Below are 15918 nucleotides of genomic sequence, written 5' to 3'. Positions count from 1 at the left end.
GCATAGCAACATACCCAGCCTATAGACATTTAATATGCTCTAATTTGTAACCCTGAAGCTTCTCATGTTGTTATAATCGATCAGCTAGAAATAAAACGGTGTTGAAAAGGTCTGACAAAACTTTTTCTCTGTATAACACTGGGCTTTGGGAATCCTTTAAGTGCATATACAAACAAAACTCTGTGTGGTTTAAGCAAAGCATGAAGTAAAATGTGACTAATTTGTTCAACTGTACCCTGTGTCAAAATCAATTCAAACTGCCCCTGCAATTGTAACCATGTAGGCTATATTGTAAAAACAAGTTCAATTATGCTGTTTTTACAACCCAAATTCCAAAAAAGTTGGGACTCTGTGTAAACTGTAAATAAAAACAATACAATAATTTGCAAATCATGGAAACCCTATATTTCATTGAAAATAGTACAAAGACAACATATATGTTGAAACTGAGAAATGTAATTATTTTTTAAAACATATATGCTCATTTTGAATTTGATGTCAGCAGTACATTTCAGAAAAGTTGGGACGGGGCAACAAAAGACTGAAAAAGTTGTGTAATGCTAAAAAAAAAAAACTAATTAGGTTAATTGGCAACATGTCCAGTAACATGATTGGGTATAAAAAGAACATCCCAGAAAGGCGGAGTCTCTCGGAAGTAAAGAGGGGGAGGGGCTCTGTGAAAGACTGCATGGGCAAACAGTGCAATGTAAAATTGCAAAGAATTTGGGGATCACATCATCTGTGGTCCATAATATCATTAAAAGATTCAGAGAATCTGGAGAAATCTCTGTATGCGAGAGACAAGGCTGAAAACTGACATTGGGTGCCTGTGATCTTCAGGCCCTCAGGAGACACTGCATTAAAAGCAGACACATGTCTGTCGTGGAAATCACTGTATGGGCTCAGGAACACTTCAGAAAACCATCATCTGTGAAAACAGTTCATTACTGCATCCACAAATGCAAGTAAAAAAAATTGTGTCTGTAATATATGTGTGTGTGTGTTTTGTCCTGAGGTCTGACGAATCAAAAGTAGAAATTCTTTTTAGAAATCATGGACACCACGTCCTCCAGGCTAAAGCGGAGAGGGACCATCCGGCTTATCAGTGCACAGTTCAAAAGCCAGCATCTGTGATGGTATGAGGGGGCATTAGTGCATATGACGTGGGTAGCTTGCACATCTGGGAAGGCATCATTAATGCTGAATGATTTACAGTGGATATAAAAAGTGTACACACCCTGTTAAAATGATAGGTTTTTCTGATGTAATGAGACCATGATAAATAATTTCAAAACTTTTCCCACCTTTAATGTGACCTATTACCTGTACAATTCAGTTGAAAAACAAATCTGTTAGGGGGAAAATATAAAAAAAAAAATTAAAAATGTACAATAAGCTGGTTGCATAAATGTGCACACCCTTAAACTAATACTTTATTTAATTACAGCATCCAGTCTTTTTGGGTCGTAGTCTATCAGCCTACCACATCTAGACTTGGCAGTATTTGCCCACTCTTCCTTGCAAAAGCGCTCCAGATCTGTCAGATTGCGAGGGCATCTCTTGTGCACAGCCCTCTTCAGGTCACCCCACAGATTTTCAATTGGATATAGGTCTGGGCTCTGGCTGGGCCGTTCCAAAACTTTAATTTTCTTCTGGTGAAGCCATTCTTTTGTTGATTTTGATGTATGCTTCAGGTCATTGTCGTGCTGAAAGATGAAATTCCTCTTCATCTTCATCTTTCTAGCAGACACCTGAAGGTTTTGGGCCAAAATTGACTGGTATTTACAACTGTTCATAATTCCCTCCACCTTGACTAAAGCCCCTGTTCCAGCTGAAGAAAAACAACCCCAAAACATGATGCTGCCACCACCATGCTTCGCCGTGGGTATGGTGTTCTTTTGGTGATGCACAGTGTTTTTGTGCCAAACATACCTTTTGGAATTGTGGCTAAAAAGTTCAACCTTGGTTTCATCAGACCGTAACACATTTTCCCACCTGCTTTTGGGAGAATTGATGTTTTTTTTTTTTTTTGCAAAATTTAGCCGGGCCTGGATGTTTTTCTTTATAAGAAAAGGCTTCTGTCTTGTGACCCTACCCCATAATCCAGACATATGGAGAATACGGGAGATTGTCACATGTAGTACACAACCAGTACTTGCCAGAAATTCCTGCAGCTCCTTCAGTGTTGCTGTAGGCCTCTCTGCAGCCTCCCTGACCGGTTTTCGTCTTGTCTGTTCATCAATTTTGGAGGGATGTCCAGTTCTCGGTAATGTCACTGTTGTCCCATATTTTCTCCACTTCTTGATGACGGTTTTCACTGTGCTCCATGGTATATCTAATGCCGTGGAAATGTTTTTGTCCCCTTCTCCTGACTGATACCTTTCAACAATGAGATCCCTGTGACGCTTTGTAAGCTCTCTGTGAACCCTGGCTTTTGCTGGAGGATGCGACTGAGTAAATGTCTGAACTTTATTTGGGGTTAATCAGAGTCATTTTAATTGATGGCAGGTGTGAACCCAAAAAGACTGAATGCTGTAATTAAATCAAAAGGTGCTTCAACAAAGTATTAGTTTGAGTGTGCACATTTACGCAACTAGCTTATTGTACATTTTTTTAAAAATGTTTTTCCCCCTAACAGATTTGTTTGTTTTTCAATTGAATTGTACAGGTTATAGGTCACATTAAAGGTGGGAAAAGTTTTGAAATTATTTATCATGGTCTCCTTTTTTTTTTTACATCAGAAAAACCTATCATTTTAACGGGGTGTGTACACTTTTTTTATATCCACTATATACCCGTTTCAGAGCAATATGCTGCCATCCAGGCAAAATCCTATTCAGAGAAGGCCTTCCTTCTTTCAGCAAGACAATGCCAAACTGCTTTCTGCACATATTAAAACTGCATGGCTCCGTAGTAAAAGAGTCTGGGTGCTAAACTGGCCTGCCTGCAGTCCAGACCTGTCTCCCATTTAAAACCTTTGGTGCATTATGAAGCGCAAAATACGACGAAGGAGACCCTGAACTGTTGAGCAACTGAAATTGAATATCAGGCAAGAATGGGATAATATTTCTCTTTCAAAGCTACAGCAATTGTTCTCCTCAGTTCCCAAATGTTTACAGAGTGTTGTTAAAAGTAGAGGTAATGCAACACAGTGGTAAACATGCTCCTGTCCCAACTTATTTTCCCAAATGTGTTGCTGACATCAAATTCAAAATGAGCGTATATTTTCAAAAAATAATTAAATTTCTCAGTTTCAACATTTCATATGTTGCCTTTGTACTATTTTCAATGAAATATAGGGTTTCCATGATTTGCAAATTATCACATTCTGTTTTTATTTACAGTTTACACAGCGGCCCAACATTTTTGGAATTGGGGTTGTATACACTTGCATATATTCATTCCAGAATAATGAGATGCTTTTCTCATCATAATGTGTTCTTGTAATAACAAGATGTTCCTTTGTTGTAACAAGATAATGAGATACTGATGAGAGATTTTTTTTCTTACAAACCCCATTTCCAGAAAAGTCAGAATTCTTTCCAAAATGCAAGAAAAACAAAAATCTGTGATTTGTTAATTCGTGTGAACCTTTATTTAACTGACAAAAGTACAAAGAAAAGATTTTCAGTAGTTTTACTGACCAACTTAATTATATTTTGTAAATATAAGCGAAGTTAGAGTTTGATGCCTGCAACACACTCAGGAAAAAATTGGACAGAGGCAAAATAAGACTGAAAAGTTTATTGGATATTCAAGTAACACCATTTTGGAAGATTCCACAATAATCAGGTTAACTGGTATCATGATTGGGTATAAAAGGAGCAACTCCAAAGGCTCAGTCTTTGCAAGCAAGGATGGGTCGTGGCTCACTGCTTTGTGCCAAAATTCATGAGTGAATTCAAAAAGAACATTTCTCAACACAAGATTCTAGGTCTTTCAAAATCTACAGGACATAATATTGTGAAAAGATTCAGGGAGTTCAGAGACGTCTCAGTGCTTAAAGAACGAGGTTAGAAACCACTGTTGACTGTGTGAGACCTTCGTGCCCTCAGGTGGCACTGCCTGAGAAACCGTCATGCTAATGTGACAAATATAGCCACATGGGCTCGGGAGAACTTTGGAAAGCTGCTGTCACTTAACATAATCTGCTGCTGCATCCAGAAAAGCAACCTGAAACTGTATTACACAAGGAGGAAGCCATTCATCAATTATACGATTTCTCTGGGCCTGAACTCATCTCAGATGGACCAGAAGACAGTGGAAACATGCTGTGGTCAGATGAGTCCACATTTCAGCTTGTTTTTTGAAAAACCAGACGTCAAATTCTCCATACCAAAGGTGAACACGACCATCCAATTTGTTAACAAAGAAAGGTGCAAAAGCCAGCATCTGTGATGGTATGGGGGTGTATCAGTGCCCATAGGTGAGTTGCATGTGTATGAAGGTACCATTGATATATTGGGATTTTACAGAGACATATGTTGCCATCAAGGCGATGTCTCTTCCTGGGACATCCATGCTTAATGGGCAGGACAATGCCAAGCCTCATTCTGAGCAGGCTATAACAGCGTGGCTTTGTAGACACAGAGTGTGTGTGCTTGACTGGCCTGCTGCCAGTCCAGATTTGTCTCCTATTGAGAATGTATAGCACATCATGAAGAGGAGAATCGGACGACGGCAACCACAGACTGTTGAGCAACTGAAGTCTTGTATCAAGCAAGAATGGACAAAAATTAGTATCCTCAGATCCCATACGATTAAAAAGTGTTATTAAAAGTTACATTACATTGAGTTCCATGTCGATCCTGAGACACCAGTGATGCTGACCTCTTCTGCTCCTCGGACTTGCCTAATCCATCCTGATGCCCTACATCTGGCTGGAGTCTCATCTCATCACTCCTGTAGAGGATGACCCCATATGGACAGTTGAAAGTCACCCTGGAAGACGGCTCTGGACACTTGCAGTAATACATTCATGTCTGAGGACTACAGTTGACTTCCTAACTTTAGGACTGCGGTTGTCATGAACAGTTTTGTACTCAAGTTTCCATCAATGAACAGTTTTTATAACTTCAACAAAACAGACTTTATGTTAAAACTAGAATGAATTTCCTGGTTTCACAGTTATACTTTGTGACTCTATAGGGCACTTTTTTATAGAAGCGAGTTATTTATAATCACGCTATCTGTTATCACCCAGGTGAGGACGGGTTCCCTTTTGAGTCCGGTTCCTCTCGAGGTTTCTTCCTCATGTCGTCTGAGGGAGTGTTTTGTTGCCACCGTCGCCACAGGCTTGCTCATCGAGGATAAATTAGGGATGAACTTAACTCATGTTTGAAGTCTTTAATTCTCTGTAAAGCTGCTTTGCGACAATGTCTGCTGTTAAAAGCGCTATACAAATAAACTTGACTTGAAAAGGAAAGGTTATATAACGGTGGTAATAATGCCTGTGTCCCAAATTTTTTGAGTTTGTTGCAGGCATCAAATACTAACTTTGTTTATATTTACAAAATACAGATAAGTTGGTCAGTAAAACTATTGAAAATGTTTTCTTGGTATATTTGACAGTTCAATAAATGTTCACGTGAATTAGCAAATCAGATTTTTGTCTTTATTGCATTTTGGAAAATATCCCCACTTTTTGGAAATGGGGTTTGTATGAAGTAGCAGTGCATTTCCATACACACACACACACACACACACACACACACACACACACACACACACACACGCGTACACAACCGTCCAAAAGTTTGGGGTCACCCAGACAATTTTGTGTTTTCCATGAAAAGTCACACTTTTATTTCCCACCATAAGTTGTAAAATGAATAGAAAATATAGTCGAGACATTTTTCTGGCCATTTTGAGCATTTAATCGACCCCACAAATGTGATGCTCCAGAAACTCAATCTGCTCAAAGGAAGGTCAGTTTTATAGCTTCTCTAAAGAGCTCAACTGTTTTCAGCTGTGCTAACATGATTGTACAAGGGTTTTCTAATCATCCATTAGCCTTCTGAGGCAATGAGCAAACACATTGTACCATTAGAACACTGGAGTGAGAGTTGCTGGAAATGGGCCTCTATACACCTATGGAGATATTGCACCAAAAATCACACATTTGCAGCTAGAATAGTCATTTACCACATTAGCAATGTATAGAGTGGATTTCTGATTAGTTTAAAGTGAGCTTCATTGAAAAGAACAGTGCTTTGCTTTCAAAAACAAGGACATTTCAAAGTGACCCCAAACTTTTGAACGGTAGTGTATACAAATGTGATTGCTCTGAGTGGTTGCAGAGTGTTTATTTGGGAATGGATAATGAGTTCAGTTGGAAGAGCAGGCCAGAAAGATTTTCATCCCAGTGAGGGCAAGTCTGCCTCTCTCAGTCCCTTTTCTCTGCACTGTTGGGCAGGCAGCAATGCTTCCAATTATTTGCTCCGTTATCCTTTGGCACTCCTTTTGGTTGACTTGACTTGACAAATCCCCTATTTTTTTGGGTTCCACTTTTTCATTTGATTTCACTGCAACATGTTTGATGACACTGCATGGGAAAACTGCACCTACCAGTATCTTTCGTTTAATTATTATTTTACCAGAATGTGCACCTCTGCTGCTTTGTCCAATCTGTGTTTTCCCCCTCTGTGACTCTTCTGTTTTGTTCAGTTTGATATCATTGAGTTAATGTTTATTTCCCTCCCTCCTGTTTTCAGCCAGTTTTCTGCAATGCTGTTCACTATAATTCTTCACTAACTGCGGTCACCTTTCATTACAACACTCCGGTCCTGTGGGGTTCTGGCGTGGTAGATGCGTGAATCGTTCCGTGAACACATCACCTATTTGACCATAGTGTTGACACGTTTTAAAGTCTCATAGCCCACACAAGAGACCAACCAGCAGTGAAATTGAGACATTCTGTCTTTCTGGGTTTTTTTGTTTGGTTGTTTTTTTGGTTTCTTTTTATTTGTTGTTTTTTTTTTTCTTTTTTCTTTTGGTCACGGCCCAACAGGAAGCTTATAGTGTTATCAGGTCAGCAGCTTGGGCCTGAAGAATTAAGGTGAAGAGCATTTGCTCAGTGTGTACTGTTGAACTCTTTTGGTTCAGTTGGCTCAAGTACATTTACATTTAATTATGAATTTTTCTCTCTTTTGGTTGTCCTTTTTGGTTTTGTTCTTGTCCTCCTCTCTACTGTTATTTGGTTTGATGCATCCAGCATGGTGGGAGCAGTGGCTGTACCGTATGTCCCCTCTCTTCCTCTTGTAGCTATCTGAATGCCTGGCTCTGTCCGTGCAGTAGCACGCTGTGATTGGCAGGTCTTCTGGCATGGCCACCCCCCCTTGCATCGTTCATGCCTTTTTATCTTTTGGTTTCTGTTCCTTCACAGATGCATGCTACCTCAGGACTTCTTTTACCTCCCTGTGTCTGCATTTAAGGATCTCAGCGATCTGAAACCAAATCTGATCATATATAGATGAATCTGTACCTTATATGATTTGATATGAGCTGACAGGCCTGTTATAATTCTGTAAATTTGTAGATATTTGTAGATCAGTAAAATGATTCAGGTGTTTTTGGAGTGCAACATTACTGCCACCATAATTTTTTTTTTTTTTTAAAAACGAATCCAGTCCAAGTTTAAAAACCAAGCAATGCCATTAGCTTTTCTTTCCAGATCTTGCACAAAAAAAAAAAAAACAGACAGGCTTACATTGTTAAGAAACACAAAGGAATTGTGCAGGAGCAATCTTGTAATGAAGGTTACTAGAGCAGGATTCACATAGCTCATTCATCTCTCTCTTTGTCTCCCCTCCCTCCTTCTTCTTAGACCATGGGGACATGATGGAGATGCAGGGCTTCGGAGGCAGCCCGTCGTCATGGCAGCAAGCCGAGAATGCCAGCCGTGCGTCGTCGTGCTTGTCCTGCTCTGTTGGGGGCGGTAGCTTGTCCATAGAGCTTCCTGGAGTGTGCACCTGCATGCATGACCGGTCAGACACATCCATTTATTTTTAAATATACTAACTCCCTACATCCACTGGGTGCTGATCTCTGATGGTGTGTTTCCATTCTGCGTCCAGAATCCCCCTCAAGATGCTGTGTCATAACATGAAGAGGCAGATTGTCTCGAGAGCCTTCTACGGCTGTAAGTTTTATACACAGCATTTTATACATACTGTATATAAGCACAGTGTTCCAATCCAGCCATTCAGCATGCTCAAAAAAACATGATTACTCTAGGGCTAGCCTACTGTCGACATCTGTCCACGGTGAGAACACACCTGTCAGCGCTGGTTAACCACAACATCGTCCCACCAGACAAACCTTGTGAAGCAGCTGGAGGCCTCAGCAAGGATGTCTGGAGCAAATACCAAAAAGACTGCAAGGTTGGTGTGGACTGGAGGGTTAAGTTGTCATCTCTCTTCCTGTTACAATTATATTTCATTTTTTTTCTCAGAATTATAAGGAGCTGGAGCTGCTGCGGTTGGTTTATTATGGTGGTGTGCAGCATGAGATCAGGAAAGAGGTGTGGCCGTTTTTGTTGGGCCATTATAAGTTCGGCATGGGGAAAAAAGACATGACGCAGGTAAAACAGATGCGTTAATTTTGGGGTAAAGAGAAACTACTGAGCTGTTTCTCTCAGCTGCTTTAGGTCTGACTGTGTTGCTGTCTTCAGATTGACGAGAAGATCGCAGCACGCTACAAGCAGGTGATGAAAGAATGGAAGGCCTGTGAGGTGATTGTGAAGCAACGGGAGAAGGAGGTGCAGTCAGCCATTTTTGCCAAACTCTCATCGGGCAGCAGCATTGACAGCCATGTCATGAAACTCATCCACAGAGACTCGACTCTCAGCAATGAGGTAAGCTTCTCCCTTCTCTGAAGTCGGGCTTCCACTGCGGTGCAATTAAACTGTTCAGATTTCACAATTGTAGTATTTATTTATTTATTTATTTATTTAAGTCGGTTAAAGTGAAAAAGATAAATCCAAAGAAACATTAGATTTGGATAAAGGGAACCCTTTATGTACTGGGGATGTAACCAAGTATGAATATGTTAACCAGTGTTTTAGTCGAGTCACAAAACCTCAAGTCCAAGTCCAGTCTTGAGTCCCCGGTGTTCGAGTCCAAGTCATTAAAGAAAATTTCGAGTCGAGTCCGAGAACAAGACTCCAGCCGCACCAGTTGACGGTGGCTGTTGCTGCCTTTATGTGAAAGCGTCTCTGCTACTGTGTTGGACTAACGTTACTGCTCGACTGGCCCATTTTAGTTAACAGGCTACAGATAAAAAGCTTGTTCATCACTCAGCAAGCCCTGCCCACTATCAACAGGGCAAATAACATGAGAGAGGGTTAACACTAGCTAGTTCATCACTCAGCAAGCCCTGCCCACTATCAACAGAGCAATGAACATAGCGTGTCACTTCCTTCTCTGGGTGGAGTCTTACCAAATGATGATTGAAGTTCGAGGTCGTCCCCGTCGTCTCCTCGATAGTTCTTCTACATATGGAACACGTAGCAGTGCATTTTTTCCCACTGCACGAGAAGTCTGTATAAGCAAAGCGGACAATCCTAGCGGCTTCTCTCCAGGCTTTTTAGCGCCATTAACGTTAGTTTGTTCCTGAAAATGACGTATGAACAGGTGAATGTGCATTCTTTTTGCATGGAATTAGTACAAAAATTAATGTAGATATAAATATCTTATGCCAAATTATTATGGCACGTTACAAAAAAATAAAGAAAAATCCAAGTCCTCATGTCCAATTTATGAGTCCAAATGCAGTTAATGCACGAGTCCGAGTCATCAGTGCTCAAGTCCAAGTCAAGTCATGAGTCCTTAAAATTAGGGCACGAGTCGGACTCGAGTACGAGAAGCCTGACATTAACGTTAATAAAGAATGAATGGGTAATGTGATCTCAATAGATACAAATAGGTGGGTTTTTTAATTTTTTTAAAGAAAGCTTCAGAAGGCAGCTGATTGAGACTAGAAGTGAACATTGGGACTGGGATCCCAGGGGTTTTTACATTCACATGGGTGTGGGCGAGCAGACAGACAGAGGCCATGCTTACTAACATGAACTTGCAGCATTGCCTGATGCATTTACAGCATCCTTAGTAACGGCTTGGGCAGGATCACGGTGGTATTAGTTTGTTCATATTATGGGAAATAGAACTATTACATTCCATTACGTTACAGAGATTTAGCAGACGCTCTTATCCAGAGTGACTTACAGCGTACCCAGATTGGGGTTGGTTCCTTGCTCAAGGGTATTTCAGCCATTCCTGCTGGTCCAGGGAATTGAACTGGCGACCTCTTGGTCCCAAAGCTGCTTCTCTAACTATTTGGCCATGGCTTCCCCATTAAGAACCAACTTAATTTGGACATTCTGTACTGTTTCGTCTATATGAATTTCTGCTTGATATTTTCTCTCTCTCTCCCTCCTCCTTTCAGGTCTTCATGTCAGTGGACGAACCTGATGGGGTTGGTCAGGACACGCCATGTGAGAGTGAGAACACCCCCACCATGACCACTGTGGTTAACCCGGTTGCTGTGGCTCCTGATGAGAGGTCACTAGTTGAGTTTGACTCTCCAGACTCAGGCCTCCCTTCTTCTAGGAACTACTCAGTAGCGTCAGCACACTCCCAGATTCTGTCTAGCATTGATGATGGACAGAGTATGGAGGAAGAACCAGGAGATGAGGCCACACCAAGGGGTAGATTAGGAGAGCCAAGTGGGCGAGACTCGCTGAGTGAGGACAGGCTGTGCAGTCAGCTGGATAAGCTGGTCACTGACAGCGAGGAGGTTCCACCATCGTTCTCCTCATATACGGTAAAGTCAGCCCCCCTTATTAGGCCCAAACTAAAATATATACAGCGCCCTCCATGATTATTGGCACCCTTGGATTTAATACTTTGTATAATCTCCCTTTGCCAGTAAAGCAGCTCTGAGTCTCTCTTATAAGAGTTTATAAGGTTGGAGATACAGCCATTGTGTAATGAGACCATTCCTCTTTACACAATCTCTCCAGATCATCCAGGGTCCTCGGCCCTCTCTGGTGCTCTCTCCTCTTCAGCTCAGCCCACAGGTTTTCAGTGGGGTTCAGGTCAGGGGACTGAGATGGCCAGGGCAGAATTGATTCTGTGCTCAGTGAACCATTTTAGTGTTGATTTGGACATACAGTACGCTTCGGATCAGTGTCCTGCTGGAAGATCCAGTGACGGCCCAGTTTTAGTTTCCTGACAGAGGAGCCGGATTTTGATTTAAAATGTCCTGGTATTTCATGGAGTCCATGATGCCATGTTCCCATAACAAGGTTTTCAGGGCCTTTGGAGGAAAAACAGCCCCAAACATCACAGAACTTCCACCATATTTTACAGTTGGGATCGGGTCCTTTTTGTTACAGCCATCATTCTTTTTACACCAAACCCACCTCGAGCGTTTATTGCTGAAAAGCTCCATTTTTGTTGCATCTGACAGAATTTATTTCAAATAAAAGTTGGATTTTTGCGCATTTTTTCAGTACGAGATGAAACTATTTCACCAAAAGGTGAATTTTTGTCTAACCCTTTTTACTAATCTTTAAAAGGGGGGATAATAATTGTGGAAGGCAATGTGTGCGCATGTGTGTGTGTGTGTGTTATTTACCAGCTGGGAGGTCCATATCGTGAAATACCGTGACCGAGGTCTTGAAAGTACTGAGCGAGGCCCTCTGGGTCGAGTTCAGTATTCAAGGGCGAGGTCACGGTATTTCACCATACGGACCGACCTTAAGCTGGTAAATAATATATTTATTTTTTTCTTTACCAAATTCTAACAGAAAACGAGAGCGCCCGAAAGGGAAAATCGAGCCAAGCCGCCATTTCGAATCCTCATTCAGGGCTGTAATGCAAATGGCTTCCTCCTCGGTATACAAGTGCACTTCCATGGCAGGAAAAAAAACTACATTTTGCCGCCTATGTAGTCCCCTATTTATACAATATTGAGTCATTCAGGATTCAGCCATGTTTTTGCTCGGCGTTAGCAACAGTTAGAGGTTTTTAGCTTTCTCCTGAAATGTTTTCTTTTATTTCTTCTTCCTCAGGGTAGTAAAACTCGCTTTCGCTGTGAACACTGTCGTTATCGCTATCCATGCTGTAAAATTAATGCTATTCTCCTGAGAAATGCTGGCAAATATTTATAAGATTTTTGATAAAAATCTTATAAATAAATCTTATAAAAAAGATAAATGTTGACAAAAATTGCTACTATGTTTGTTATTGCTGTGAACGAGCGAGTCACCAGAGGTCCATAACCGGGGTCTGTAATGTAGGATACAGACTCGCTTGCTAGCCAATCAGAGCGCAGGATTTGATGAAAACCGCACCGCAAAAAAAATAAATTCAGTTATTTAATCAAGACGCTGTTTTGTTTCTGTTGTTGTTTAATTTTCTATTTCATTAAAATTAGTTTTAATTATTTTTAGCTCATTTACTTTGCACTTCATGCTAAATATATTATGTACAAAATATTTGTTTTATAAAAAGCATGGAATTAAATTATTATTATTATTATTATTATTATTATTATTATTATTATGGAAAACAACAGAGTCTGATAAAGTAGAAGTTTTATAATTTCTTGCAGATCGAGCTGTTGGACACTGTGGCTCTGAACCTGCACAGGATAGACAAAGATGTTGCACGCTGCGACCGCAACTACTACTACTTCACCACGAGCAACCTGGAGAAACTGCGCAACATTATGTGCAGGTGAGCCAGACTTGGATCCATGCTTTTTCCCCCTCTTACTGTTCTTAATACGCAGCCTGTTTGGACTGCAAGTCTGCACTGAACTCTTTATTCTCCGAAGTCTGATTGGTTTTCTCCTCTCAGTTACGTGTGGGAGCATTTAGAGGTGGGCTATGTGCAGGGCATGTGTGACCTCCTGGCCCCTCTGATGGTCATTTTGGATGATGGTGAGTTTATTCCTTAAACGTTGTTTTTGCTGGCTGTTGGTTTAACAGAGATGAAAGGGTTCTACATTTTTAGAGTGATTCCTTTAGTGTAATTTTCCTGGATATTAGACACGCATCAAAGAACTCGTCTGTTTGCTGTTTATTATCTTTGTAGAGTTTGAATTAAAGCCAGACTCCCTTTCAGATTTTTCAAGTGTAGGTCGTAAGAAGAATTTTCCCCAACATACATTTATTTTTGTTCAGTGGACTGAAAGCTACTGAATTCGAATCACAGACTTCCAATTTTATTAGTTTTTAAAAATACAGGTAGTCGTCGACTTACGACTGCGTTTGGTTACGACTGACCGGTCGTAAACCGATCTGGTCGTAAGTCGGCCTATGTTAAATGAACGTAAGTAGATTGTGATGTGTAATGATATTGTAATCATCTTAAAGTCTTATTTTATCAACAATTTCTTATTTCATTACCTTGGCTCATTATTTGGTTTAAGTCAAACACTGCATACTACACTGCGTACAGTACAATTCGTTTAATATGTGCAAAACAAAAAATACAAAATACAGGTGTGAAAAGTAGAAAACATTTTAGTTTGAAACATACCAAAATACAAATGTAAAACATCGCAAAATACAAAATTTAGTGACCGCTGGCATCACTGGTGCTTGGCTGTGGGTCGTCTATGTCATCATCAACTGTTGCAGCGCTTGGGCTGGCGGGAGGATTTGCTCGTTTCATAAACCAGGAGCTGGGGTGGAAACTGTATGACGGAGTTCGCAAGGGAGCGCGAGAGAGACTGCGCATGTGCCTGGAGCTGGGGCGGAAACTGTATGACGGAGTGCGCGAGGGAGCACGAGAGAGACTGCGCATGTGCCTGGAGCTGGGGCGGAAACTGTTGTATGCGGCGAGAGGTGCTGCCGGGAGCTGGGGCGGAAACTGTCGTACGCTCGGCTAGCTCAGCTGGGAAACACTTGCCAGTCATAACCAGACGGTCGTAAAGTTGATCAGTCGTAAGTTGCATAGGTCGTAAGTCGACGACTACCTGTAGAACAATTTATGAAATTAAGGCCACGTGGCCCTAAATTCTCTGCTATTTTTTCCTGCTTCACCATGACCCAATTCAAGATACTACGTCATGCATCATGTGGTGGGCTTTCCCTGTTCGTGCAAGGCATTGTGGGATACAAATTTGAAACAGGAGAGAAAAATGGAGGACGTCAGTGTGTGAATGAAACGGAAAGCGAGAAGAAGAAAAGACGTTCTGTTATATACGAAGGAAAGGAAATGCAGGGCCAAACTAATAAATATCGGCGCTCAGTGAGCACCTCAGTGTGACCAGCTGTTCGTTTAGCGACAGAATGATGGAACTGTCAGTGCACGCTCAAAGGTAAACCTGCGCATACGCACACGGACTTCCTCTGTCTGCTTGACTGCGCGACGCGAGTGATTTCATGCACATTATTTGCTTTAATTCCCTCAAATTAAATAACTTCCCAGCCACAGAATGGCTTGATGTTTTGAGAGATATTACAGAAATAAACATATCACAATGACCACATTTCAGAGGGAACTAAATTTCACCGATTTTATGAAATCGAAAGGCCGTCTAGCTTTAAGCCTGCTCTTATCTCATCTCATCTCATTATCTGTAGCCGCTTTATCCTTCTACAGGGTCGCAGGCAAGCTGGAGCCTATCCCAGCTGACTACGGGCGAAAGGCAGGGTACACCCTGGACAAGTCGCCAGGTCATCACAGGGCTGACACATAGACACAGACAACCATTCACACTCACATTCACACCTACGCTCAATTTAGAGTCACCAGTTAACCTAACCTGCATGTCTTTGGACTGTGGGGGAAACCGGAGCACCCGGAGGAAACCCACGCGGACACGGGGAGAACATGCAAACTCCACACAGAAAGGCCCTCGCCGGCCACGGGGCTTGAACCCAGAACCTTCTTGCTGTGAGGCGACAGCGCTAACCACTACACCACCGTGCCGCCCTGCTCTTATCTGTTCAAATCCAAATCAAGTCCATGTTTCATCTCGTGTTAGAGAGATGAACTACAGGGTTAAATCCATTATAGCATAAAGCATTGCATCATTCTGAAAGAGTTTAAATTTAGGTCTTTTTAATAGCAGTGTCCATGAGTTGTGCGCTCTCTCTCTCTCTCTCTCTCTCTCTCTCTCTCTCTCTCTCTCTCAGAGTGCCTTGCCTACAGCTGTTTCACACAGTTAATGAAGAGGATGAGTCAGAATTTCCCCAATGGAGGAGCTATGGACACTCATTTTGCTAATATGAGGTCCTTGATACAGGTGAGGTTTCCTTTCTCCTCACTGAGGTCATCTGGACAGAGATTCGTACAGTGAGAGAGATGATTGTTAATGAGCTGTCACCTTTACTGCTTTTACAGATCCTCGACTCCGAGTTGTTTGAGCTGATGCACCAGAATGGAGATTACACTCACTTCTACTTTTGCTACCGCTGGTTCCTTTTGGACTTCAAGAGAGGTATGGTAAGATTTCCAATGCAAATATGTATGATTATTCTATCCACATTCACTGGATATGAGCAATCACAAGCTCTGATTGGCTACCCTACTCCCAGGATATCAGCTCATATACCATGAGTAGAGAAAAATAAAATGGCGGAACGTGTTGCTGAACCAACCGAGGACAAAATAAAAACTCTACTTGAAAACAAAACCCCAAAAAATACAAATTAAGCAACAAAATATGGAATGAAAAATATTTGATGGGAAGAATTCCCCCCCCAAGAATTATTATTATTATAGCATTTTTTCACAAATTGCTCCTGTCATTTCACCAGTTTGTTTACATTCTTCATCTTTAAGCATAAAAAATTTGCTGAATTTTTTTCGACCGGTTCAACAGATCAAAGAAGTTTGAAAATTACATAACTGAAATGTCCAAGGAAGAATTAAATAAAGGTCTAAAGCAATTCTATACCTC

General features: G+C 41.3%; 1 protein-coding gene across 4 annotated transcripts in view; it reads left to right on the top strand.

Moving 5' to 3' along the window:
- sgsm2 (small G protein signaling modulator 2) overlaps window positions 1–15918 on the top strand; it is a 127306-nt gene that overhangs the window by 104953 nt on the left and 6435 nt on the right. For all 4 annotated transcript variants that reach the window (XM_060943908.1, XM_060943906.1, XM_060943907.1 and 1 more), the window contains 10 exons: window positions 7826–7985; window positions 8076–8140; window positions 8236–8381; window positions 8453–8581; window positions 8672–8854; window positions 10444–10821; window positions 12616–12740; window positions 12864–12946; window positions 15152–15261; window positions 15360–15456. In XM_060943908.1, coding sequence (XP_060799891.1) covers window positions 7826–7985; window positions 8076–8140; window positions 8236–8381; window positions 8453–8581; window positions 8672–8854; window positions 10444–10821; window positions 12616–12740; window positions 12864–12946; window positions 15152–15261; window positions 15360–15456 — 1476 coding nt within the window. The remainder of the gene's footprint in view (window positions 1–7825; window positions 7986–8075; window positions 8141–8235; window positions 8382–8452; window positions 8582–8671; window positions 8855–10443; window positions 10822–12615; window positions 12741–12863; window positions 12947–15151; window positions 15262–15359; window positions 15457–15918) is intronic.

This window comes from Neoarius graeffei, chromosome 17 (assembly GCF_027579695.1).
Source record: "Neoarius graeffei isolate fNeoGra1 chromosome 17, fNeoGra1.pri, whole genome shotgun sequence".
In the NCBI taxonomy this organism is placed as follows: Eukaryota; Metazoa; Chordata; class Actinopteri; order Siluriformes; family Ariidae; genus Neoarius; species Neoarius graeffei.
This window is presented reverse-complemented; position numbering and strand designations above follow the sequence as displayed.